Here is a 26,954-nt window from a genome sequence, read left to right as displayed (position 1 = left end):
GGAAGTATAAAGGGAAATTTTCAATTTACAATAAATTCTTAACTTTTCTTGTGACCCTTTTACTGTTGGAAGTGGTATCTTCCACAATCACAACCATTGATTGACAGATAACCTGTCTGAGAATAACAGAGCTGGAAGGGACCTTGGAGGTCTTCTAGTCCAACCCCCTGCTCAGGCAGGAAACCCTACACCACTTCAGACAAATGGTTGTCCAACATCTTCTTAAAATCTTCCAGTGTTGGAGCATCCACAACTTCTGGAGGCAAGTCGTTCCACCAATTAATTGTTCTAACTCTCAGAAAATTTGTTCTAGGTTGCTTCTCTCCTTGATTAGTTTCCATCCATTGCTTCTTGTGCTGCCTCTTGTTGCCTCATGGCTGAATATTTATTTTTCCTCCTCTTTTTTAAGCTGCTATTGATTTGGGGACAAGCTTTTCTGGTCAGACTGTTTCAGAGCATATTGAGTCATAATATTTGCTTTTCAGTGACATCTTAACCAGTGGAAGCTGGAAGGCTTTAGTCATGCTGTGGGCTCATATTGCTTGCAGCTCTAGTGTAAATGTTTGAAATGGGTTAACACCACACACAGGCTGCCAGAGGAAAAATGAATGGGCTGTTCCCAGAGTAAAAGCGAAACTGAATTCAATTTAGGAGAATAGAAACTTAATTTTTATCCTGTGTTGACAGTTGCACATATTTGTCTGGGAAGTAACTGGCTATCGTGTGACCTGCATATCTCATTTTTCTAGATTAGTGCTGTGAGAGCGATAGTCCCGAACCGCAGCAACAATGAGATTATCCTAGTGCTGCAACACTTTGATAATTGTGTAGATCGAACCGTACAGGCTTTCATGGAAGGTAAGTTTTTAGTTCCTACCTGAGAAGTTTTCTGGCAGGCCTCAAAAAATAAATTTGATGAAAAATGAAATAGGTTGTCATTTAACATACAATCTTATTATAATGCAATTACAGAATGCTAAATAATTATTGAAATATATTTATACATTACTTCATTTTCTGATACTGTGGTATTTCAAGATATGTAACTAACGCACAGGGCTTACTTGTTACATATGATACTTGGAGTATATAAGACTTAATCTCTCTACATCAAGATTAGTTATGAAGGAAATATAAAATGTCTGCCCTTTTTATTAGAAAATTTCTAAATTCTATTTCGTTGTTGAAGACTAAAAATGGCTGCCTGGGGTGGAGAAAAATGAGCAGTGCACTCAGTTAAAATTCCGCTTTACACATTGAGTTCTATGTTGTCCAGTAGCAAAGCACATTCACAAGTTTTCTCCATAACTCATTTATGCATGTTCATGGGAACTCATGGAAACTGACATTTTCCTTGCCTAATGAGAAACTCAGCAGGAACTACTTATGAAGTTTATATGCTGCCTTTGGAAGCTCTGGGCACTACCCTAGAGATACCAAAGATTGTTATCAGATTGTCATTTTAATTGTAACAGAAGGGGGAAAACATGGTAGTAACATACGAACTTAAATAAAAATGAAATAAATGTTTTTTGATATGATTTAACAACCACTTTTTATTTTGTGCTCTTAGCCTAGAATGTATTGTGCATCTCTTTTCTAAACAATATAATCCTTTTTCATTGCTTTTTTAAAAAAGGTTTCATTCTTTATTCTAAATGTGGCTTTATCCTATGAGTTCTTTCACAATCTATTTCAGACTTCTGAAAACAAGACTTTCTGGTTAAACCTACTAGAATTCTACATTTCAGGGCCTAGATTAGGAAAGCATTTTTTTATGAGGCTGTTCTGTACTGAAATGAACTAATGGACTAGGTACTCAAATTAATTGGAAAGTTTGATTTCACAAACTGTAAGGACGCCATCATTTTTTGGTTTTTGGCTTCAATAAATCAGTCTTAAACAGTCTTCTAGGAAGCATAGAAATCCTAAAACCTTGTAACTTTGTCTAAATTGTATCCTAAAAGTACCTATTTAGCAACTTAGCTTTTACTCAATGGCTTGTTGACCAGTATTCTTCAGCTTTTATGTTTTAAATTCCAACAATTATTCTGGAAAACAATCCAGGTCTCACTATGATAGCAATAATACTTAGACTTATACACCGCTTCACAGTGCTTTACAGCCCTCTCTAAGCAGTTTACAGAGTCAGCATATTGTCCCCAACAATCTGGGTCCTCATTTTACTGACCTCGGAAAGATGGAAGGCTGAGTCAATCTTGAGCGCTTTGCTATTTTTTTGTAAAGCTAAGGAGCACACAAACCATAATAATTATGTTTTGTTTTTTTCAAAACAGGTAGTGCTACTGCAGTGTTGAAAGAATGGACGGTAACTGGCAAGAAAAAGGTTAGTCTTGGTTTGGATTTGAGATTGTTTTGATATTCTACTGAATTATAATGGGGCTGTTAGTTATTACCTCTGATCCTCATGACAGATATTCCAGAGACTTCAGTTCCTCATTTTTAGGTCCTCCATCCTCCCCCAAGGAAGCAGAGTTGACATCCCCAGCAAACCATTTATAAGTTCCAAAGGACCTATAGGACCTTCACTTAGTATATTTGAGACTCCATACCCATTTTTCCTTTAACACTTTTTAAAAAAAGGAATCTGCTACAGAGCACTTGCATGATCTAAATTTACCAATGGATACTACACACCTTCTTAGAAGATAAAAACTTTTGTGGCTGTAGTCCATTGCTTTGTTTAGAAGTGTGCCCACAGGGGAAAAAAATACAAAAGTAAATTAAGGTGTAAGAAATTAAGAATATGAATCTCATCTGTGTATCTGCTGATAAAAAGATGTCTTGTGGCCGGATGTTCCGCAGTTATTTTGAAAATAGTAAGAGTATTCTGTTTTATTTTTATTTATTTAATGCTATGGTCAGGGATCTCCACCCTGTTAATCTCTACAACACAATCTTGAAATTCCAACAGAAATTCTAAAAATTCACTAGAAATTCTACTAGTCCAAAAAGTCTGACTACCCCAATGCAAAAGAGAAAGAGAGAGCCCTTGAAGGGGGAAACTGGAAACTCATTCATGAAGACATTTGCAGCCTTTCCTTTATTAATCCTCACTTTGGCAACATTAAATTTAATTTATGCTGAAGGTCAGCCTTACATCAGGGATCCATAGCCAATCCATAGTCATGGCCCATTAGCTCCTGTTATGTGTCATGTGGCATAACTGAGGTGACGCAACTAGATTAAATAAGAGGGAATGAGGTTTTGGAAAAGGCCTCTGGGGAAGGGGAAGGAAAGAGAAGCAAAAACAATTCTAGTACTTGCTTAGGGCTATTAGAGCATTCTGTAACATCAGGTGGGATTTCCCAGGAACACTGAATATATGGTATGTAAGACCTCTGCTGAGTTAGAACAAGGTCTAACCTGACCAGCATTCTCCTTCTTTGTTCTTGTGTGTGGAAAGCCCAGGTAAAGTAACCATCTTCTATAAAGATTCTGTGTGCAAATATGATAAAAATCAAGTATACACTAATTCATTCTGCTTCTTTCAGTAATGTAGAAGATTTAAGGATATGTGTGATGCTAAGGTCACATCCATTAACTATTTGAAACCGGACTCTGAAATTGTCCTGTCTTCTGAGGTTTCACAAGGCATATTTTTGTTCCTGTATTTGTATGGAATTGTAGAATGGGCATATTTCTGAGAATAGTCAGCCCTTCAGACTAATTTGGGGTAAAATGCAGCATTTTTAACATCCCTTAGAGCCACCCTGTCTTTCTCCATAAATGGCTGCTATATTTCACTAATATCACAGTCTGTCCGTTCTGACTGTTAAATAAATCCATCTCACATTTAAGGGGTTGTCCCCAAGTGCTGACTGCTGAAGAATTTAATTCTTTTATATTCAGGGAATAGTAATAATATTCCATTTCATACCACGAGTTAAGCTTAGTTTCTTCTCTCATAATGTCGGTGTCTTTAATTCTAGAACAAAAAGAAGAAGACCAAATCAAAACCCCCCGCAGAATCAAGTGTCAACCTTCCCGACTCCAGCAAGCCAGCCATCACTGAAGAAGAACAGTCTGCAGTTTCATCAGAGAAGGGTGGGATTAACGGTTACCATGTCAATGGTTCGGCCAATGACACAGAGTCTGTGGATTCACTCAGTGAAGGCTTGGAGACACTTTCCATTGATGCGAGAGAGTTAGAAGAGAGCGAGCCTGCTACACCTGACACTCCTGATGGGGCAGGTTAGTTTTCTGTTGGGTTATTATGAAAATCAGAAAGTCTGTATAGGTAAGGAAGGCTTCCTTCTTTCATTCTACTTGTATAGTGCCTTCTGCCACATTTCATTATTCAATAACCAAATAATTACAATTTCCCTTCCGCTATTCAGTAGTTGCCACAGAAGGAGATCATTCTTTTTCAAATTACTTTGACTCTTCCCAGGTTTCCAAAGGGGGAAAGAGATAGAAATGGAAGCAACATGACAGTAATAATACTAGATAACTGGAAATTGTACTTAATTATATAATCTGACTTGGAAATCCATAGATTGCATGGGCAGTCAATGTACTGAAATGAAAAATTGAGTACCATGTAAACCAGGGGTGGGCAAATATGGCTACGTTACCACCTGTCGACTTCAACTCCCAGAATTCCTGAGCCAGCCATTCTGGGAGTTGAAGTTTATAGGCTGTAAAGTTGCCATAGTTGACTAGCCCTGATGTAAATTCTAGGTAGGTAGGTGTTCACTATACAGAGATACTCTAGAAAAGTAATTTGAGATTCCAGTCTACATAAAATTCCTTATCCTATTGTTCTTTTTAATGTTATTTTATGGGTTGTGGAAAGTTTAGAGTAACTCTTTTTTCCCTTCCTCAGCATTGTTACAGTTTGAAAATGGAATAACCAACTTGAGTCCAAAATCTGCAAGCACGCGGTCTTCCCAGAATACCCAGTCCCTCAGAGTGCAACCTGAATTGAGAAATGCTGGCAAGCCACTCTCCAGATCTGCTTCCAGCACCCAGTCTCCAGCTCCCTCATCCCTAACAATGCTGGATGAGGTCCCTGTGCCCCCTGGAAACAAAAAACTAGGTAGAATTTACAGATCTGTGACATGATTCTGTTCTCTTTTTAGTTTTTCTCTAACAAGTGCTTTGTTGCAAAATAATTATAGGGTACCAGTTGACATTTGTTTTTACTCTAAAGCTTGTAATTCTTAGTGTATATCTCATTAGTTGTTGTGCTGTGGTGGATTGTACAGGACTTTGATCCTGTTCAAATCTTGCTGAGTCATAAAGTTCATTGGGTAACGATGTACCAGATCAGCCTAACCTTCAGCTGTTTCAGAGATAAGCAAAAAGAGCCTAATCTATCATTTCAGATATTCCTTGGGAATAGTAAGATTAAATTAAATGGAATCTAAAATTGAAGTTGTCATTTTTGTTCTGAACACTTAATGTCCAAATATATGAATATATTTTACATAAATATTAAGATGAATATTCAGAACATCTCAGTATGATTATCCTTGTTCTGTCTTGACATGCTTATTGATAACCTTTTAATATGCTCTGAACAACAAATCATTTGTCATGGGGATTTTATTGCTTTTTAACATAAGTAATATGTTAGCTGCTGCACTGGGATTGGTAAATGAAGAGTGGATACCTGTGGAAGTTGATTGCCTTTTCTCTGCTCCCTGATTTCGATCAATCACTTCATCTTGCCTATTTCAGTGTTAAATTGCTGCCACTGTATAATTCTCATTTAGTTTTTATGATGACTTTGCAAGGGAGGCTTAGATCCAAGTTCAAAATTGCTACAGATCTGTTCAAGCCTGATGGTATAATACCTGCTTGCTCTGGGAATAAATGCATTCACCAGGCACAATATTTTTTTACAGTTCTATTTGAATTTCTTTATATATTTCTATTTGGGTTGAAGAGAGCTCTTACATAATATATTGCATTAATAGTGGGGAGTAATTTGCAGAGCACATTAGATAGCTAGAGTTACTTGAAACTGGTTGTAATTGACTTACCAAGGAGCACTGAAAGATTGTAAATTATTTAATATAAATATTGGGGCAAGATGTAGACTACATTTTTCCTCCTCTGGATGTGCAAATAAAATGAGAATTAGTTGACTTAGATTATTTAATTAGCTGGCATTGCTCAATGATTCACTCTGTATATGTAATGTGCAACATAGTTTTAGAAAAGTGTGCTCTCCCTCGTAATCATTATATTCCTTATCCCAGCTGTGCACACTTTTTTTTCCACATTGTGAGCCAGGTGTTCAATGAACCTGGGTGGATAAATGAGAAGCAACAGCCCTTGCTGTTCCTTCTTTTATTTTCTGTTCTCCTCACCTGTCAGCAAATAAGACCTTCAAAATCTTGATTCTAAACATGGTCATTATCCATAGTTTTGGGGAGACAGTAACATCTGCCTCTTGGCAGCAGCATTTCAGCTTTTTGCTTTAACAAGGGCCATAACCAGCTTAGCAGAGGGTGAGCACTTCAATAATTTCTGGTGACAGAAAGAAGCTTGGAAATGTGCTTTTTTTGGAGATAGCCAGCAGAGAGTCTAACCTTTGCAACCAGTACCTAAACCTTAAATCTTCCCTTTTAAAGGAAAAGACATTTTCATGCAGATTTGATTGTAATGGGGAGAGTCAATCTTAGTGTGAACTTTACAGTTTTATTCACAATTAGATATTTTCTCTTTATAACTCAATGCTGATATTTTATGCCTGGAACATTTTTTTTCCTGGTAAATATTTAGCAGAAACATTTGGAAGAAATGGCATTCAAAGTAGCATTCAAGTTTCTTTTAAATCTCTTTTTCTTGTAATGAACAAATACTTTATGGCAAGTCATTTGTAGTGTTGATAATTACTGGAAAATTTGCAAGGAGTACTGACACTTTATTGTGTTCTTTTTGGATAGGTTCCAATATTGAAAAATCGGTAAAAGACCTCCAGCGATGCACCGTGTCACTGTCTCGATATCGGGTTGTGGTTAAAGAAGAGATGGATGCTTCCATTAAGAAAATGAAGCAAGTCTTTGCAGAGCTGCAGAGTTGGTATGCTAATACTCCAAAATCTGGTATATTCAAGAGTGAACACAATTTTAAAGGATTTAATTAAGAACAATGCCTTCCAATTTCCCTTTTTTCCTTGACCCAACTAGTCCTTGCCTGATGGTATATATACAGCATGGTTAGTTGGAATCATATAATAGCAATCATGTGTTTTATAAAAATAGGGATTTTTTTTTTGTGGGGGGGGAGAACATTCCAAAATGTAACTATAAATTTAACTATAACGGCATCTGACTACCAAATTCTGGTGGTACTGTATGATGTTAGGGTACAAACTATTTCCAAATAGCATCTTTATCAACTAACTATAACTATGTATAACTATGTATATGGGTGGTTTTATGTAGGGAACTCATGGACTTAGGAATGCAAGGTTACTAAAATAGATGCCTTAAAGATAATCTATAGCATTGCAACATGGTGGTTGCTTGGTATGTTCTTCTAATTTTTTTATAAACTGGCTTATGATAAAAATGGACCGGAGTTGAAAAACAAATGTTCTGTTTGCAGAATATATGCAGGATTTCACTGGCCACTTTTAGTAATGAATCCTCATCACAGTTGAGAAATCTATTGCATTTTCATTTGAAATGACCAAGTGATTGAAATAATTTGATTCCCAATTTTTACAAAGCTACAGAATGAATAAGAAACAGATATAAATAACAATTCCTGCTTAATACCAAGTGGGTTTAAAAAGTTAGTTTGAAATCTGAGCAAATAAATGGAAATTTTGAGGACAAAATCCTTTTCCATGCCAAAAAGCATTTTCATTTTCAAATCTTAACAAGATCAAGGGACTTGAGGGGGTTTATAGGCTGACTTAATCTATCACAGCTCTGTGTTGCTTATCAAACACATTAAGTATTAAAATGAATGGTCTGAATAGCTAACATTTGTACATACCTGTACTAAAATCTTTGCTGTTTATCCCACATAAAGCCTTAAGAAAAATAATGAAATCGGTTTTTTTAGTGAGGGTCACTTGCATCTGACTTATTTCTCCAAGGATACATATTGGAATTGTAGGCAAAGGAGAATCTTTAAAGATTCCCCAAGTGAAGGCTAGCAGCCTCCACATGACTTTTAATATTTAGAACTAATGCTCATTGCGGATTTTGCTAATAGAACTGTTATTCAGTATTATCCCACATTCATTTGGATGGTGTTTTTCCCCTGAAGATATCTCTTCCTTCAGCATAAAAAACTATTGCTTTTTATGTATCATATCCTCCTGTGTCACTCCTCTAATCTTTGCTTCATCATGCGTCATGTTTTAAAAGGTTAAAGACCTTGTTTCAATAATTCTGCTTGCTGTGGGGCAGAGTAAGGGCAGAAAGCAGGAAGTGCAGTTCCGTGACTGCACCGTGTAGGGAAATGCAGGGCTAGTTTGGAAGTAAGCCAGTAGAACCTCCTTTAATAAATGCCAGATAAAAGAATCAAGGGTTTGTTATTTGTTCTTTCTTCAAAACAGGGTAATTGCCATCCTGCAAGTAAGGTTGTGTATCTTTGAGCCACAGCATACAAATCCCTTTCTATTCACTTCTGAGGAAAATGATTTGCATCAACACATAAATGCAGCATTGCGTGTTCAATGTAGGAAGTCTGTCAAGAGAACTGTGGGCATTACAAATATGTTCTCTTGATAGACATTGGTTGTAATCACTTGCTGGAAGAGGTTGAAGGAATTGCCACAATTTTGTAAACTTTACTGAAAGTAATATTTTATAGCATCCCTTCAAAATGTAATCATTTTGCTTTAGAAATTCATAATGTGCTCATTAGGCAAGCTGTATTTCTTTTTAAATATGATGATGAATTTATAATATTTGGCCAAAAAGAGGAAAATCCATTCAGGAATACCTTGCCATGTAACAGACTGAAGTGTCCAGTTTCCTGAAGATCAAACCCTCATGCTAAATATTCTCTGCATTACTCTTTCACTGTTTTCACCTTTAGCTGTTCTACAGTAATGTTTAATAACTCTGCAATTGAAAACCGTATTTTCAGTTTTTATTTGACTTGTTATCACATACTATCACCTTTTGTTTTATATTTTTATTTTCATGTTAGGGTTGGGGTTGTTCATCCACAATAGAGCTTTCATGGGCTCCCTGCACTCTAGATGCTATTTTGTAATTGAGAAAGTATGGCAATAAAACATTTACCTGATGGGAAACTCTCTTTGCCACTTCCCAAAAGAAATGAATGTTCAGTAAAGTCCTGAAGTTATTGCCAGGAATGAAGATGTTCAGGTTTTGGATAACCCTGCTCAAGATGCTCAAACTTTTAAATATATAAGTTCAGTCTAAAATTTCTGAATTTTGGGGAAGTTCCAATTGAAGGACAAATCATCTGTCTCTGGGCGCACATCACAAATGCAGCCTAATTAATCCTCTAAATTTTCTGATCAGATTTTGTGATTGCCTTGAACACTAGAATGATTTTGGGTTAAAGCACAAACAATAAGCAGGCAGACCACACTTGATATTGAAGGCATAATAAAAGAAATACAAGGTACATAAGCAGTTCACTCCTTCAGGCTACATTTACCTAGTATTGGTCTGAGAAATAAATCCATTGATTGAGATTTAATCAGCCTTGCCATCAGGATTGCTTTCAAACACAAATTCTCTGGTTCTCCTGTACAGGTATTGCAGCTCATTCAGTGACCATTCAGAGTTACAATGGCACTGAACCAGGAGACTTACAAGCAGTCTTTGTAGTTATAACTGTTGCACCCTCCCGGAGGTTATGTGATCGCAATTTGGGCACTTAGCAACCAGCATTTATTTATGATTGTTGCAGTATTCCATGGTCATAATTTGTGACCTTCCCCACTGGCTTTTCACAAGCAAATCCCAGTGGAGAAGCCAGCAGGAAATCGCAAATGGCAGTCACATGATGTTCTGTTTAATGACTACATGGGATTTACTTAATGATGGGAACCAACTACAACTGCTGTTGTATGGTATATGAGTTTGCACTTTACAACCACATCACAATGGAGTTGCCACTCCCAATTAAGTGAGGACTTCATTCATAAAGGCAAGTGGTAGAACTCTACTTTGTAGCTACTTTAATAATAATAAAGACTGATATCTATCCTGTCTTCATTCTCCTCACTGCAATGATTTTATTGGCTTTTCTTGGCTTTTGCCCTGAATAGAAGTTGGAACATATGTATGGGTGGTTAGGATTTAGAATTGCATCATCATCCATGGCCTTTATTATCACAACCTCTGAACCATTGCTGGGATTGTTCAACCTCTGAGATGCAAGCTTTCAGTGATTATATGTTATCCTTTATCAGTTGTTCATCTGGATGCATCTAAACTGGAACCTATTCATGCAGATATTCAGAATTTGATATCACCCATTTCTGCATGATTTAGTGGTATGGTGTGATAGATAACTACTCTGAATTATCCTCAGCCCCTCAGACATTTTGAATTAAAATGAAATATCCATTCCTTTATCTCTTTCTCAGATGCATGACCCCCTTAGGAAGCCTCTGAGCTTTTTCAGATTCCCTAAGATTGCTATATTTTGGGGGCAAGGGGTGTTATTTGTATTAAAATATTTAAAGGGACAGAACAAACAGCTACAAAAAAGAAGATAAGAGATGTAGTGGATAAAGATAAAATGTCAACAAATAATGTTTTATTTATTTCCTTGTTCCTTGTTATTGAGGGCGGTAGTGAAGATCAGAGAAGCAGCTGTATGGCGAACAGCTCTTGGTAGCCATGCCAACCTCTGCCAAGACTCCTGAGGGGAATGTCTTTTCAGAGACTTTTAGAGGTTCTAATGATGCCCATAAATAATCACTGTGCAATTATATTATCCTGCATTTATTACGCCTCCCCCACCCTCACAGGTATTATAGCATGGCGTACGAATGAGCTTTGCTCACGATAAACAGATTCCTGGCATTCCATAGGAATAAACTGATGCTTCAAAAGCCTGTTCTCTTGCATTTCAACCAAGAATTTATTCTTCCTATTTCTTTCCAAATCTTTCTTCCTCTTTGGCATATGCTAGAGGATAGAAGCCCTTCATAAGGAACAGTATATTCTCCACTACTCTTAACAGATTCAGAAAGCGGTACCTGTGTCATTCAAAACATTGCTATTTTGATATGCTGTGAGCTGGCAAAGGGGCCCAGTCTATACTGGACCATTCCACTTCAGCTACATACGGGCCTACTGATTCTTGTATTGTATAGACCTGGTACTAGTACCATCAGTCTTTATTCTCAATCAACAATTTTGTCTGAATGGCTCTTTGGCGCTAACCCAGAGGAAATCAGAGCGAGAAAGAACAGAGTAATGGTTAACCTGAAACACTGGTTCTTCAAGCGGTCACCAGTGTACAGCAAGCCCTCAGGTTAAAAGAACAACCCAGAGTTCAGTCTAGAACCTGTTCTAGCAAAATCTGAGTTAAATACACAATGATTCAAATTAAATACACAACGATTCAAGTTAATTACACAATACTGTTTATACAGTATTATAATGCTGTTTTGGCTTACATACAAATTTAACTTAAAAGAATATCTTGGGAACAGAATTTGTTTTTAAACGGGGGATTATCTCTGCTCACAAAATGAGCACTGGTCCCCACCCCCATATCTGGTACTTAATTTGCTTTATCAGTTCCAGGTATTACTAGCAGTTGCTAATTTGAGAAGAAAAACAACAGTTACTACTTGCAGGGCAGAGTTCCCCAACCTTTCTGGGTGGTGGCTTGGAGCGGGTGGAGGGGGCAAAGGGGCTGATTTTGTGGGAGGGGCACGCACATCTATGCAAGCCCATAGCATTTGCAGCGATGCCAACACAAGTGGGGCCGCGATCATCTGTGACACGGCGAGCATCCACGGCAAGGCAAGGGCGAGTGGACTTGTGTAGGTGGGGCTATGCACATGCACAGAGACTTGACCATTGGCCAGCCACTCATGTGGCCAGTGGTGATTAGTGCACGGCCCAGTAGTGAGCCATGGCCCACAGGTTGGGGATCCCTGTTGTAGGGGACAAGTTATAATGAGCCTCAATTTCCTGCAAATAATAGTTCTGGTATGTTTCAAATTGGGTGCTTGCAAGTACAAACCTTGTATAGGCAAATTTACAGATGACCATTTGAAATATGAGAATTATAGGCAGTTGAACACTTTAATAGGACACAGTGATTGCTACATGGGAATTGAAAGTAGAACAGCAAACTGTAAATAGCTTTGGAAATGAAAGCTTAAAACATCAAGATAGTTACAATTTTTGGAACCAAAACAGTGATAAACCATGTAGAATTTCAGTTGGTTAACCTAAAAAAAAAAGATGCTTTAAGTCTCAGAAAAAAAGTTGACTTATTCCTATGATAATGATATTTATCAATTCAGTGTTTGAAAGCTTAATGTATAGCAAGGTACTGTTTCCATCAGGGAGGCAGAGATTTGTCCCAATCTAATGGCCTGATTGATCATTGAGATGATTTCTGAGAGTTATAGACTATAAATATAAGAATTTTAATCTTTATTTCCTTTCTTTCTTTCTTTTTCTTCCTTTAGTCTCATGGATCGAGAAGTAGCCCTACTTGGTGAAATGGACAAAGTAAAGGCAGAAGCAAGTAAGTTTTGTAAAGCACAACGATGTTAATATCTTTGTACTTAAACCAGTACAAGACCACCAGATGTTTGAAATAAGCAAACCAAGACAAAATACAAAGAAGGACTTCCATATCTGTTTCCAGATATGTAAACTCATACTATATGCATGCAAATTGGCTATTTTTTATATCACATCTAGTTGTATAGGTTCATGTTTCAAATATCTTGTAATTATAGATACATGGGTAAGATCTGGTTTTACTTTTGACTTAAAAGCATTCAATTAATGACTGTTCAAAGTTACAGTGGCACTAAAAAAAGTGACTTATGACTACTTTTCACACTTACAACTGTTGCAGCATCCCCAGAGTCACATGATCAGAATTCAGGTGCTTGGCAACTGGCATGTATTTTTGACACTACATTGTCCTGTGGTCATGTGATCACCTTTTGTAACTTTCCCAGCTGGTCACCTTTTGCGAACGTTTAATGAAGCAAAGCCAAATGGGGGAAGCCAGATTCGCATGATTCACACAACAACTTCAGTAATTCGCTTAACAATTGTGGCAAAAAAAAAAAAAAAAAGTAAAATGGAGCGCAATTCACTTCTTGCTTAGCAATGGAAATTTTGGTCTCAATTGTGGTTGTAAGTCAAGGATCACCTGTATTTATTTTCCAAGTATAGTGCCATAGTTAATCCCAGTTGCCACTACACCAGAATACGATTTTTACCAGTAGAATTGAGGGAGGGATTACGTGTGGGATATCATCTAAGCCTGATTGGTCCAGAGACTGAGGGAAATTTCTTTAATGCTCCACCTTTCCCCATTGGTTCCCAGGTTCCTCTCAGTCTTTGGTCCAAATGCTGGCTTTTTGGTTCCCTAGAGGAAATATTCATGCGTATTGATTGTTGCTAATTGATTTCATTTGGTTAATTGAATATTCTAAATTTCAAATTGCTCGAGCTGCTGCCCACCGAGACCAGGTCTCCTGCTCATTTCGGAGTGGGAGATCCCTTGGGGCTTCTCTCCTGCCAGTGGTCCATGGAGAGCTCTGTCTGGACCCCGGGCCAGCGGGTGTGACAGACTTCATCATTGCAGCTCTGCAGGATGGCTGTAAAGATTGGTGAGCCTTAGAAGCGGCGCCGCCAGAATTCATCAAAACAAGCCGCGCCTGAAGAGAAAGAGCCGAGCTGCAGCGTGGGAGCCGAATCACCGCTTTTTGCACCAGCCACTCGGCTTTTTGCAGATGAGCCGAGCCTCTAGTATGGAGCCATGGTTTCGAAGTCAAGCTGCGGCGTGAAGAGCGAGCCGGCAGAACGCCCGACGAGCCGCAGCCGCACTGGCTTCCCCAGGCTACATGCAGGAGCCTCCGGTGGCTATTTTGTGGCACGCACGTGGAGACGGCCATTTTAAGGTTCGGGCCTGCAACATGGCCACAGATCGAGGCCAGCAGGCAGAACAGTACTGCCCACAGCCCCAGCAGATCCCGCAAGACTGCAGCTTTGCCAGGAGTCTTGGCCGGTCACAGCTGTTCACCACAAAAGGCCACATGAGTGCGATGGGCAATTCTAGGCCCGAAATGGCGCAGATCCCTGGGGAGTCCCTATAGCAGGCCCGGGAAGGGGAGGTGAACAGGCCCAGAACAAGAGTGGCAGCCTCCAAGCCTTCTGCCACCCAGCGTCCCTCCAGAGTTACAGTCAGGGACGAACTCAGGAGGCAGAGAGCGTTAGAAAAGAGGATTGCCAGTGGAGAGACAGGCCCAGCCAATTAGGCCCAACTCTCCAAGCAGATCCAGGTCACCTATTTGGCCTACTTCTCCTCAGTCGGTCTCTCCTCCTAGGTCACACAGGCAGCCCAGACAGGCGATTTCCCCCTCTCCTCCTGACTACCCAAGAGCAGTTAGAGAGGAAATGGGCGATCCACTAGAAGGTTCTTCTCGGGACTTTTTTCTTGTTTCTATCCTTGTCCCTAAGGCTTCCCTCACAGGGCCTGCTGAGGAGGAGCTCGATGACCTAGAACTCCTTCCTGAAAGCATCAAACGGCTTATTTCATTGGCCATTTCAAAGGGCATTGCAACAGGCTTTCCTGCCTCAGGCAGAGGACAGGCCACGCTCCAGGCCCAGACATACCACAGCTGCCCGCGGTCAGGAGAGTTCCAGACCAGCTTCTCCTGTGGTGAGCAAAAGCTCCATCTTAGGGGTGGACGCCCAGCAGGACATGGGGTTTTCGGAGGACGAAGACACCGTGCTTTCGAACTCTCTGGCCTTCCCAGGCCTTTTCCTCCACCTATATTTAAAACACTGTTGCATAAGGCAAGAAGGACCACCAAGATAGGCACAGGAGAGCCGGCAGTTTCCCAGCCTAGAGATCCAAATTTAGCCATGTTTTCCAATACTGCCACCAATACGGAGGAGGTCCCAGCTCCTCCTCTGTTTTTAGAGGTGGTAAAAAATCAATGGGCTCGCCCCTCCATACTTCCCAACCCTGGGAGCAACGATCGCCGCTTCTACAACATGGAGCAGGCTTTCTCCCAGGCTTTGCAGCTACCAACTGTAGATGCACCAGTGGGCTGCTCTAGCCACGAACTCCACAGTAGTGTCGGGAGATGCAGCTGACAAGTTGAAATTCAGAGGATAAGCGCGTGGAACTTATTCTGCGTAAGAACTTCACTGCTTCCGCCTGGGCGATTAGATTTGCCATGGCAGCCTCTTATTTCAACTGCACTGTGGTCATGTGGCTCCATCAACTACAGGACCGCATCCTAGTGCAGGACGAACGCCTCTTACAAGACCTCACAAAAATTATCACTGCCATGCAGTTTTCTGTGGATGCCACTCTGGACTCTATTTATGCATCCCGAGCCTTGTCCACCTCAGTGACTTCCAGGCGTCTTCTCTGGCTACACAGTTGGCAGAGGGATAACCGAGCCAAATGGAACTTGGCAGCGGCCCTGTACTTGGGCCAAATCTCTTTGGCGAGTGTCTAGAACCTATTCTCATAAAGAATAAAGACAAGAAAAAGGTCTTGCCTACTAACACCAAAAAACCAGACACTCTATCCCACTATCATAGACCTTTCTACAAAGCACCCGAGACTGACTACCATCACCATAGGTTTGTCCCTTATAGGTCAGATAGACAGACTCAACGACCATTCTATCAAGACAGAAACAGATACGAGGGCCAGTCCAGGTGGCCCTTTTGTTGGGGAGAGCACCCTTTTCACAAGGGGGAATGACTCCAATCCATGTCTCTCCATAGGTGGCCATTTGGAACACTTTGCGGATCAGTGGGACCAGATAACATCGGACGCCTGGGTCAGGTCAACCGTCAGGTACGGCCTACCCCTAGAGTTTCTCTCCCTGCCCCCAATGTTCTTTAGGATCTTTCCCCCGTCTCAGGATCCGGTTTGCCGCTGCCTCATGTCACTAGCCATTCAACATCTGCTGGACATTCTGGTGGTGGAGACGGTTCCAGGGGCGGAACACAGAATGGGCTTACTCCAACCTGTTTGTTGTCCCGAAGAGCTTGGGGGGATGGAGGGCGATCCTGGACTTCAAATGACTCAATCGCTACCTGGTCTACAGGTGATTCAAAATGTCTTCCCTCAAGTCAATCCTCCAAGGGGTCAGGCGGGGCAACTATCTGGCATCAGTGAACTTAACGGAGTCCTACCTCCACATTCCAATTCTGCGCTCCCATCGCAGGTATCTCAGATTTTCCCACAACTGGTTTCACTACCAGTATCGTGCCCTTCCATTCAGCCTAGCCTTAGCCCATCGCACTTTCACGAAGGTCCTGGCGGCATTGGCAGCTCACCTCAGGTCCATCCCGGTGAGACTCCAATGCTACCTAGACGACATGCTCATTCAGGCCCAATCACAGACGCAGATGGTCCTTGACCTTCAGCTGACCATCCAACTCTTCAATCTCTAGGGTTTTCCGTCAACTTCCCCAAGAGCCATTTATCTCCCATGACATGAATTCTTCACTTAGGGACAGTTATAGACTCCCGGGCGGGCCTCGTCTGCCTATCGTCAGACCGTCTCTCCAGCCTCCAGTCTCTGGTTCGGCAGGTACACACAAGTCGGTCCGTTTCCATACTGACCTTGGCCTGTCTCCTAGGCAAGATGGTGTCGTGCATAAGGATAGTGCCCTGCGCGCGGCTGCATTCAAGGACTCTTCAATGGACTCTCATTCCATACCAACGCAAACGATTGAGCAACTCGTTGAAGTCCATCCACCTCACACCAGAAGTTCATTTGTCCCTGGGTGGTGGCTGTCCCTGGCCTTGCATCGCAGGTCTGAGTTTTGGGAGCCGGACCGGGTGACAATCACAACAGACACGAGTCTATTCAGCTGGGGGACCCTGATGGGATCCAGACTGGCGCAGGGTCAATGGTCGATTTCAGACCAGCGCCACAATATAAACTGGTTGGAACTAAAGACAGCCCGTCTGGCCCTCCGGCATTTCAGGGACTTGATCGCTGGCCGCCACGTGCTCCTCTTGATGGACAATGTAGCAACAAAAGCACATGTGAACCATCAGGAGGGCACTCACTCACTGAGTCTGTGGCTGGAAGCCCTACGCCTCAGTTCCTGGGCAGAGAGACATTTAGCGTTGGTGGTCTCGGAGCACATTTCGGATACGGCCAATCACCAGGCCGACTGGCTGAGCCGTGCGATAATTGACCACAGCGAATGGTAGCTCCAGCGTGAACTGTTCCACAAGATCTGCCAACAATTCGGCACACCTCTGGTGGACTAATTTGTAACCCCGGCCAACGCACAGCTCCCGAGATTTTTCTCACGCTCCCTGGCCTGGAATGAGGAAAGGGTAGACGCCCTCAGGAGCAGATGGCTGCCAGGCCTCCTTTATGCCTTTCCCCCTCTTCCCCTCATCCCAGGGACCCTGAGGAAGGTAGTGGTGGAGAGGGCGTCCATCATCCTGATAGCTCCTTATTGGCCCAGACGGCCTTGGTGTGTGGACCTTGTCCAACTGTCCATCTCCCCTCCCTGGAGGATTCCTCGGAAGGAGGTTGCCTTGTGTCAGGGGGTCCCCAGTGGCTCCACTTGACTGCCTGGCACTTGAGCGATGCCTCCTGAAGAATGCAAACCTATCCCCTCAGATCATAGCAACCATCAAGGCCTCCAGGCGACCGTCACCACATAAATATACAATTCCACATGATCCACTTTCATTGTGGTGTATTTCCCTGGATATTTGCCCAACTGAGGCTTCGGTGGCTCAGGCCCTCGATTTCTTGCAGAAGGGCTTGGATGGGGGGCTATCCCATAATACCATACAATGCCAGGTGGTGGCCCTGTCCTCGGTCCTTCCTGGGGACTACCTCCCCCCCCTCCCATCTCCCACTAATCAAAAGATTCCTGAAGGGAGCTGCAAATCTTCAGCCCCCTCTCCCCCTGTACATAGATTTCCCATGTGGGACCTTCCCTTAGTATTAAGGGCTCTGCAGGGGTTCCATTTGAACCATTGTGGATGGTCCACCTCAGGTTCCTATCATTGAAGGTGGCGTTCTTAGTTGCCGTAATTTCGGAGTTAGGGGCCCTGTCATCCAAAGACGATCTTTATCAGTTTCATCAAGATAGAGTGGTCCTACACCTGGACCCAACCTTCCTCCCAAAGATCAATTCCCCTTCCACCAGACGCAGGAGGTCATCCTTCCCAACTTTTACCCTGTCCCCTCTCATGAGTGGGAGCATCTTTGGCACTGATTAGATGTACACCGTGTCCTGCTTATTTATCTTAGGCGCACAGCAACCTTTCGCAGGTCTGAGGCCCTTTTCATCTCATTTCAGCCTGCCTCCCTGGGGCTCAGTATCATTGGCTACAGTTGGTAGGTGGTTACACCAGGCTATCCTCCACCTATGAGTCCTCTGGCAAGACTCCTCCCTCTGGGATCACGGCCCACTCTACACACAGCGCTACTACCACAGTGGCTTGGGCCACTAGGGCCCCGTTCGAGGACATTTGTCGAGCGGCCACTTGGTCATCCCCAACCACCTTTATCAGACACTATTATTTAGATTCTTTCGCATCTGCGGATGCATCCTTTGGGCCCAGGGTCCTCCAGCAGGTGGCAACCGCCCCTCCCCCTGAGGCTTAATTCCCTCCCTGGGACTGAGCTTGGGTATGTCCCATGCGTAACCCCTCCCTCAATTCTACTGGTAAAAGAACGTTGGTCCTTACCTGAACATTCGTTTTAAGTAGAATTGAGGGAGGGGTTACATCCCTCCCTAGTTAAACCTTAGGTAGCTAGACAGGTGGAGGGTTGAGGCGGTCTTTTGCAGGTTCTTCATACGACATCGAGGAAACTGGGAACCAATGGGGAAAGGTGGAGCATTAAAGAAATTTCCCTCAGTCTCTGGACCAATCAGGCTTAGATGATATCCCACGCGTAACCCCTCTCTCAATTCTACTTAAAACGAATGTTCAGGTAAGGACCAACGTTCTTTCTCCTTACAAACACAGTGTTAAACAGAGTGCTGCTATGTTGTGCATTTATACGCTGATTTACTTATCCTGAATGAAAACTATCACTGTCTCATTCTCTGTGACCATTCCAACTGGTACGAAACTTCTAGAGTCCAAATATGCTAAAAAGTGGAAGAATAAAAATGTGCCCAATTGTCTGATTTGAGACTTGAATCAATATTTGTGATCCTATAATCTTCATATCTAAATAAACTTGTGGCTACCTGTGTTTTAAACGAAGCAATTCCCATTATCTCTCTCAGTAGAAAAACTGGAGTTGTTTCTGTTTTAGTTCCCCGGGGCTTTATTTCGCATCTGCATGGTTTTCTTCTCACAAGACAAAATAACTGCTTTGATATAACATGTTTCATTGGGAAAAGAATACAGGAGAAAAGAGTTATAAACTTCACCCTGGCCCACCCATTGCAATCAAGCAAACAACCGGTTTGACTTTAAAAAAAAATAATTAAAGGGGGGAGAGAGAAAAAGAAAGCAAAAAGACTTTATTCACAGATTTTTTTGAGTTTGAGCTACATAAGTATCTAACAATTTAAGGAACTTAAGAATTCTCACCCTGTTGCCTAGGTAATTGCCCCCTGACATTTAACTCCAGTCATCTTAGGCATTTTCCAAGGCCTCAAGCATTTTTCAGATGTATTGCAGAGCTGGAACTGACCTTCGAAGGATAAACTAAAATATCAGGGAAAGGGGAGAATAAGGGCAGGCAGGAATTAGAATTGCAGCAACTTAGACATTGTTTTCTGCTTTAATTGGTTAATTATTGTATTTATTATAAACATGATTGTCTTTTTGGGGTTCTGTTTTACATTATAGTGGAAATCCTAAGCAGCCGCCAAAAGAAGGCAGAGGCCCTGAAGAAACTAACTGACGTAGCAGTCCGAATGTCAGAAGAGCAATTGGTAGAACTTAGAGCTGATATAAAGGTGAATCTCCAGGCTGCTTTTGGCTATATGCACCTTTTTCTAATGTACACAGATTGGGCAGTTGGGGCAGAGATCCCATCAAAAGTATGGCCACAACATGCACAGAGAAATTACATTTTCACAGCTTCTGTTGATGTACCGTATTTTTCGCACTATAAGACGTACCTAGCTTTTGGGGAGAAAAACAAGAAAAAAAAAACCTGCCTCTGTCCCCCAGCAATTTACCTCCTTGCAGCAAACAGTAAACAGCCTGGTCAGCTTCAGAACAGCCTGATTTAGCACGAGCAGCTGATTGGCAGCTGGATAGGCCTCTCAAAATACCGCCGATCAGCTGTTCCAGACTGCAGGGATCATCGTCACCTATTGCTGCTGCCGCGCATCCCATTTTCGGCCTCCATGTGTCCCATTTTTGGCCCGTTTCAGGTGGCGGGGATTGCCGCCACCATTGTTTGGCTGCGATAGGTGGCGGCAAATCCCGCAGCCTGGAACAGGCCAAAAACAAGATGTGTGGAGGCCAAAAACAGGACTCACAGAGGCCGAAAATGGGGCACGCAGCCAGCAATGTGCGGTGGTGATCTCTTCAGCCTGGAACAGGAGGCCGATCCAACTGCCAATCAGCTGCTTGTGCTGAATCAGGCTGTGCTGAAGCTGATCAGGCTGTTTGCTGTTTGCTACAAGGAGGCAGAGGCTGAAGGGTGGGGACTGGTGAGTGGGAGGGATTTCGGCAACATTTGCTCTATAAGACGCACAGACATTTCCATCCATTTTTGGAGAGGGGGAGTGCGTATTATAAACCAAAAAATACAATAATTACATTTCCTTATATTCCTCTTAGGCAGAAGGGCTACATTGAACAGCCAAAAACATACTTAGGAGGAGTCGGTCTTAGTCTTTAGCATTTGAAACAGGCATTTTCAGTACCAGACCTGGGAACAACATTTCCTTAAGCTTGACTGAAAAACAAAATCATTATTTTTAAAAAAAATTGAAAAGAACAACTTGAAAATCAAGTTGAAGACTTTGCCTGAAACTTTTTCACATTTATTAACCTCCATAAAGCTGAAGAATAATTTGATTGTGACTGCAAAAAGTTGATCTAACCAGCAACGCTGACAAATGCTTCCCTTGCCTACCACTAGAGGTCAGAAGTTACATTCAAATTCCCACAAAAATCTCACTGCATGGAAAAATTCACTCTGGTACTTGCTGTTCTATCAGCAGTTCCATCTTTAAACAGTTCATTATTTTCTAATGGGGTCGTCTTGCAAAATAAACCCAATTGTTTCTTTTTCTGCAATTATATAGAAGCAGAGAGAAGCGCATGTAGTTTGTGCCTCGGTTGATACCAGCAACCCACATTGACAGTTTCTGCCCCAAAACATGAATGTGCTTTGTGCTCACATGCCTATGTTTTTCTTCTCTGCAGCATTTTGTTAGTGAGCGCAAATATGATGAAGATCTGGGAAGGGTGGCTCGCTTCACTTGTGACCTGGATGCACTAAAGAAAAGCATTGAATCCTTTGGACAAGGTGAGCTTGTACATCCTGGGTACCCACACAAAAACACAGCAATGATGGGATAAAGCTGAAGTAAACTGAACATATGTGACTGGTAAAAGCATTTCTAAAATTCTGAAAATATGCTTTTCTGTGGCTTTCAACTGAAAAGGTCTCAAAATTTTATCAGCTCAGGAAAGGAAGATGATCGAGGTCCCTTATGTTAGTCTTCATATTATTACAGTTCCAGAACTGAGTCATTTACATACACTTTTTACTTTATCCTGCTTATTCTATGTCTATTATAAATTTATATATTATATATCCTTCAGGCGTGGAGAGCACTATAAATATTTCAAATTAATAAGCGTGCAACAGGGGTTTGGGAATCTCCCTTTGACATAGCCCAGTCCTGTAGATTTTAAGAAAAAAATGAAGAAATGTTCAACTGTCCCTCTTGCAGTGCTAGTAAAGTGAAATCCATTCACTTTCACAAAAGTCCATTTGCAGGCTTTTCCTCTCTGCTTACTAGTTCTGTTTTTTCCCCCTGCAATTTTACTTTATCTTTAGGTCTGTTAAGATTGTCAGCTTCTCAATGGATTGTACCTTGCCTCTTCCAGTATTTTTGGTATTTCTATATCTCAAGGTATTTTTCAGCAGGCATATGGCTCCCCCCTCAGTTAGCTCACAATATCTGAGGAGTATTTGTAAAGTGGTGGCAATGGCAACTACAGGAACACTATAGGAACAGACTGGAAGCAGTTTTTCTTTTTATTGCAATTTGATTGTGTAAGAATTTGGAAAATATATAATCACTGGTTGCTGATGGGATGAGAGGTAAATTCAGGTTTACATTATAAAACAAAAAGTGTGAAATAACGTTTTTGTCATTCTTGTTTCAGTTTCACATCCAAAGAACAGTTATTCAACCAGATCACGATGCAGCTCCATGACCTCCATGGCAGTGAGCAGTCCGGATGAGTCCACTACCACAGTGTGTGCCTCTACCTCTTCTCCTAGCCTCATAATGGCCAATAAGAAACAATCATCCCCTATAGAAACCTCCACAAATGCAACAAGCCGTCCATCTCAACCCCACCGTGAGGTAATGATTTAATGTTGTTTCTGTAGATGAGAGTGGCCTGGAGATTGCCCAGGATTGGGTCCTCTTTACTGTAGCGTTTTTCACTTAGAAGTGGAAAGTGAAGGCCCACATTCTCACATGTAGTAGGTTGCCATACCACACCTTTAATCTCACCTTTGCTTGTCTTAAGCCAACACTTGGAATGAAAATTCAACTCTGGTAGGGCATGCACCAAATTTAAAATAGCTTCCCATTTTTAAAGACTGGATTGACAGCATTCAAATGAAACATTCTAGGCCATTGCGTCTTCTTGTGTAGTAGATATATTCCAGGAGAGAGAAGGTCCCTGGGGATGGGCTGCAGCACGAGTCCAAAAGCTCAGAGGTGTAAAGCTCTGGTCCCAGCGACTGACCCAGATTGGATCTTGCAACATTATCCTGGGACAGGTTTATTTGCCTTTGTTCATAATATTGGTACTGATCTCACTGATTCCCCCCTTCTTTCTGTTCCAGGGTTTCCAAGGAAATAGAAGGTCCGGTCAAGGTTACCGGTCCCAAGGACAACGCCAAAATGGCTCATCACATCTCAATTCAAATCGCTATAGAAATGGGTCTTGGTACCAGTCCAACTATAAGTCCCGACCACCCTCTGGAAATGCAAACAGCTTCAACCAGACTTGCCCTACCGGAATCAATGGAACTGGACCTGGGCCTGACCCAGGCCCACCAGCCCCGCCCCTACAGACACATTTGATCCCACTCAGCCCAGAAGTCAAGGCTCTGCCACAAAGGAAACCTAGATCAAGCCAATACGAGGCATCCAATTCCTGAGGACCGCAAACTCTGCCACTTTCCAAAATTGGAGAACAAGATTCTGGGACACACTTAGCTAGAGATATTAACGAGAAAGGAAATTTACACTTTGCTATCCCTGTGCCGCCTCTTTTTCCCAATCATTCCATTCTGGGAAAGCAGCTTCTTAGCATTTTTCTTGTCCTTGCTTCCTGCAGTGTATAATGGGTCAGATTTTAATGGGAAGACATATACTTGCTGTTCAGGAGTGGCCTTCGCACACCTTACTGATGCCCCTCCTTACGTCCAATGGTTCCTCTTAACATTAGGGCCAGTTTAAAATATTGTCGGGTCTATATCCTAAAAGTGGGGTGGGTGGTGGGTGGGAATGTCTTCTAATAATTCTACACCAAAATTTTCTGATCCCTATTCCTCCCAGAATACCACTAGCCAGGCCTTATTTTTAACAGCAAAAAGCTATTCATGCTGACAATGAAACAGGGTGCTGTGAATTGTGGGTTCAAGATGAGAAATTTGAAAGGGAAAAACTGTAAGAGATTGCTATGTTCTTTTTTTGCAACTTATCCTAAAGTCTACACTTGGGAATACTGGGGAATATCTCTTCCAGCAGTGGTTGAGCAATTTCCATTCTTCCTGAGAGAATTAACATTCTTTCTATTTGTCATGTATAAATTTAGGTATTCCCTAGTTTTAATGTTTGGTGTGGGATGGGAGGTTTCATTTTTTTCACTTCCCGGCCAAAATCCCGTTATCTGATTCTAAACTAAATTTCTAGCAATTTATTAGTAATGCTAAGCATAAATGATCGCAAGTAAAAGCAAAAAATGCTACAGTCTCTATCCTTGTATAAATAAAAGCAACATACATGTTTAAAAGATGGTAGCCTTTACTTTGTGCCCTTATTTCTTCTCTTTAAAAAGAGTTCATATTAAATGGATTTCCTAGAGATATGGTTTAGATTAATTTAGGATTAGTTTAATTTCAAAGAACAAAAAAATGTCTGGACTATTTTGAGTATGTTAGTTTGGGTATCTAGTTTGCTGCTACAGCTGATAAATGAAGTAAGAAAAAATGATAAGACCTTTAGTGATCATAATAATAATAGGTAATTTAGAATGTTCAATTTGACTTCAGGCTTGGACTCGCAGAGTAAATGAAAAAGGAGGAAGAAAAATCAGTCTTTGGAAAAATAATGAATCTCAAGATATTTTGTGTAGGATGATAGAATATTTAAGAAACTTCAAAGAATCTGGTCGTTTCACAGTCATGCTGTATGTTACCATCCACATTGCAGATAACTGAAAGTGGTGATTTGCTTGAGACCAATCAATCAGTTTATTGCAGAAGTGAAGTTTGGATCAGATTCTTAGCACACTATTTATATTAAATAAGGGTGGAGTACCAAAATACTAGATCATAGAGAATGATTAGAATGTTTACTGTGATTGGTCCTAGATGATAGGCAGTAATAAATGGTTAAAAGCAAATATTAGGAGTATTCAGGTTAGTGCAGTTTCTCAAGCCTGCTAATAAGTTATGGAACTGAATAGTCAAAGCATCTAAGCGATCATCCAGAAGACTCGATGTCTGGCAAAGAAAAACTTACATGACCAAAGCCTGGGCAGTAGGAAAACAAGTGAGAGTCCTACTCCTCTTTCTATTTTGCAGCCATATGCAGCTCAAGGTTGTTCAGGTATAAATTAGGAACCCCTGCGTACAGAACTACAGTTATAGAGTTGAGCTTTAAATTAGGAAGCTTTTCAACCAGCCTTAAAAATGACAAAATTGGTTTGAAAAGGAAAATTGGAGAAGTACAATAAGATTTCAGAAACAATTGCAGTAATGGTTGTATGTGTTACTACCTCAGGTGATAACTACCAAGAACAAGAAAGCCCTTACTGCCCCATTTAACATTTTAAAGTATTTCCCCTCTCCCAATGCTATGTGTATGCCTGAATAGATTGTAATGTCTTTGCTGGCTGTTGCATCAAGCCCTTAAAGGTCTTTTCCTTTTGAAATTTCAGCTAGCAAAAAGGCCATCATGTGGCTAAGACGAGGCATATGAGGATAAATTGTAAATTCATTATGGGAGTCAGTATGGTTGTTGTGTGGCCGAAAGCTTTTCTCAAGCCTTTTATACATCCTAAACATGATAATAACCAATCTACCTGATACGTTTGTTTAGGTTTGCTGGAATAATATATATGGACTAATTTGGATAACTGAAGTACCTTATTGATATGTAATATTATTCACAATGATGCAATTTATCTTCTCAATATATCAATAAAGGCATTTTCTTCACTGGCATGGTAATTTAATGTGAAAATGACGCTATAATGCAACTACAGCCTCAAGGCCGTATGGTGGCTTTGCTAACCAAACAGCAATGATGCCCTTGAGGGACAGTAGGCAGATTTAGGGCCTACTGGGGACATTATGAAACCTGTGGGAGCCTAGTATGGATCCAGTCTTTCTCCAGAATAAAGATCTTGATTATATGTCATATAAAATTCTACAAATGATTGTTGTACATAAATTTAAATGATGATCTTAAGAATACTGTAATTTCACGTGGTTCATCTTGCACAGAACCAAAGTCTAGAAACTAACAAAGGAATTCATCTTTGCACAATATGCTTACCCCTGATTTATATAACTGGTTGTCTGGGTTTGTACCAAATATAAACTAACTGAAAGGTTCAATTGAGTTTACATAAAATCATAGCTAGAATAGCTTCTATACGTCGTCATTTGAACATAGCTAGTAAGAGATTTGGGTTCATATTCCAACATTCTGTCCTCAGATTTACAATTTCTGAGTGAACTTGGTGCTAAAAAAAACACTTTACAAACGGTCAAGAGCAGGAAACCCTAATGCTTCTCAATATGTTTACGACTTCACTGTCTTAAGTTTCAAAACAGATGTTTCCTTAAGCGAGTTTTAGTCTGAAAATGAGGTTCAAAACACTAGCTCAGCCTTCTAAGATAAATACAGTTTGTGGCAGGGTGATGTAGACATTTCTTTCCTCAATAAAATAATGTAAGTAGTATCTGCATGAACATGGTCCCTTGCAGTAGAGAGGCTCTGTTACTGTACATAACCCATAGTTACTCAGTTGTGTAGCAATATTCCAAGTATTAGATTTGAATGCTATTAGTGCAAAGTAGAAAAGCTACTAATTGCCAACCCCAAGTATATTCAGGCCTGAAAGTGCAGTGGAGAAAAGAACAATTGCTTGAACAATCTGCCCAGTGAGTGAGTTGATACTACAAGCAGAAGAACCTTGAAAGATGCGTTGTCTATTTGTCCAACAGTTCAAGAGCAATTTTTGAATGGAAGAACTTCCAAGAATTGATCACACTGTTGGCAACTTCCTCTGCTAAGATGCTCCTCTGATGATTGAACCTATCCTAGCAGGTATACTCAATCCTGAGTTCAGCAATA

General features: G+C 41.2%; 1 protein-coding gene across 4 annotated transcripts in view; it reads left to right on the top strand.

Annotated features, from left to right (window-relative positions):
* The window catches only part of SPATS2 (spermatogenesis associated serine rich 2), a 63,273-nt gene extending 37,459 nt beyond the window's left edge, over positions 1-25,814 (top strand). For 3 of the 4 annotated variants that reach the window (XM_032209208.1, XM_032209207.1, XM_032209206.1), the window contains 10 exons: positions 750-858; positions 2,298-2,347; positions 3,954-4,215; positions 4,850-5,062; positions 6,921-7,056; positions 12,635-12,693; positions 20,005-20,114; positions 21,541-21,643; positions 22,513-22,715; positions 23,207-25,814. In XM_032209208.1, the coding sequence (XP_032065099.1) occupies positions 750-858; positions 2,298-2,347; positions 3,954-4,215; positions 4,850-5,062; positions 6,921-7,056; positions 12,635-12,693; positions 20,005-20,114; positions 21,541-21,643; positions 22,513-22,715; positions 23,207-23,524 (1,563 nt within the window). In that variant the 3' untranslated portion in view covers positions 23,525-25,814. Of the gene's footprint in view, positions 1-749; positions 859-2,297; positions 2,348-3,953; positions 4,216-4,849; positions 5,063-6,920; positions 7,057-12,634; positions 12,694-15,935; positions 20,115-21,540; positions 21,644-22,512; positions 22,716-23,206 lie in introns of those variants that run through there. The other variant, XM_032209209.1, reaches the window with a different exon arrangement.
* The last annotated feature ends 1,140 nt before the right edge of the window (positions 25,815-26,954 follow it).

Source organism: Thamnophis elegans, chromosome 2 (genome assembly GCF_009769535.1).
Source record: "Thamnophis elegans isolate rThaEle1 chromosome 2, rThaEle1.pri, whole genome shotgun sequence".
In the NCBI taxonomy this organism is placed as follows: domain Eukaryota; kingdom Metazoa; phylum Chordata; class Lepidosauria; order Squamata; family Colubridae; genus Thamnophis; species Thamnophis elegans.
Note: the sequence above shows the minus strand (reverse complement) of the source record. Positions and strands in the feature narration are given on the sequence as shown.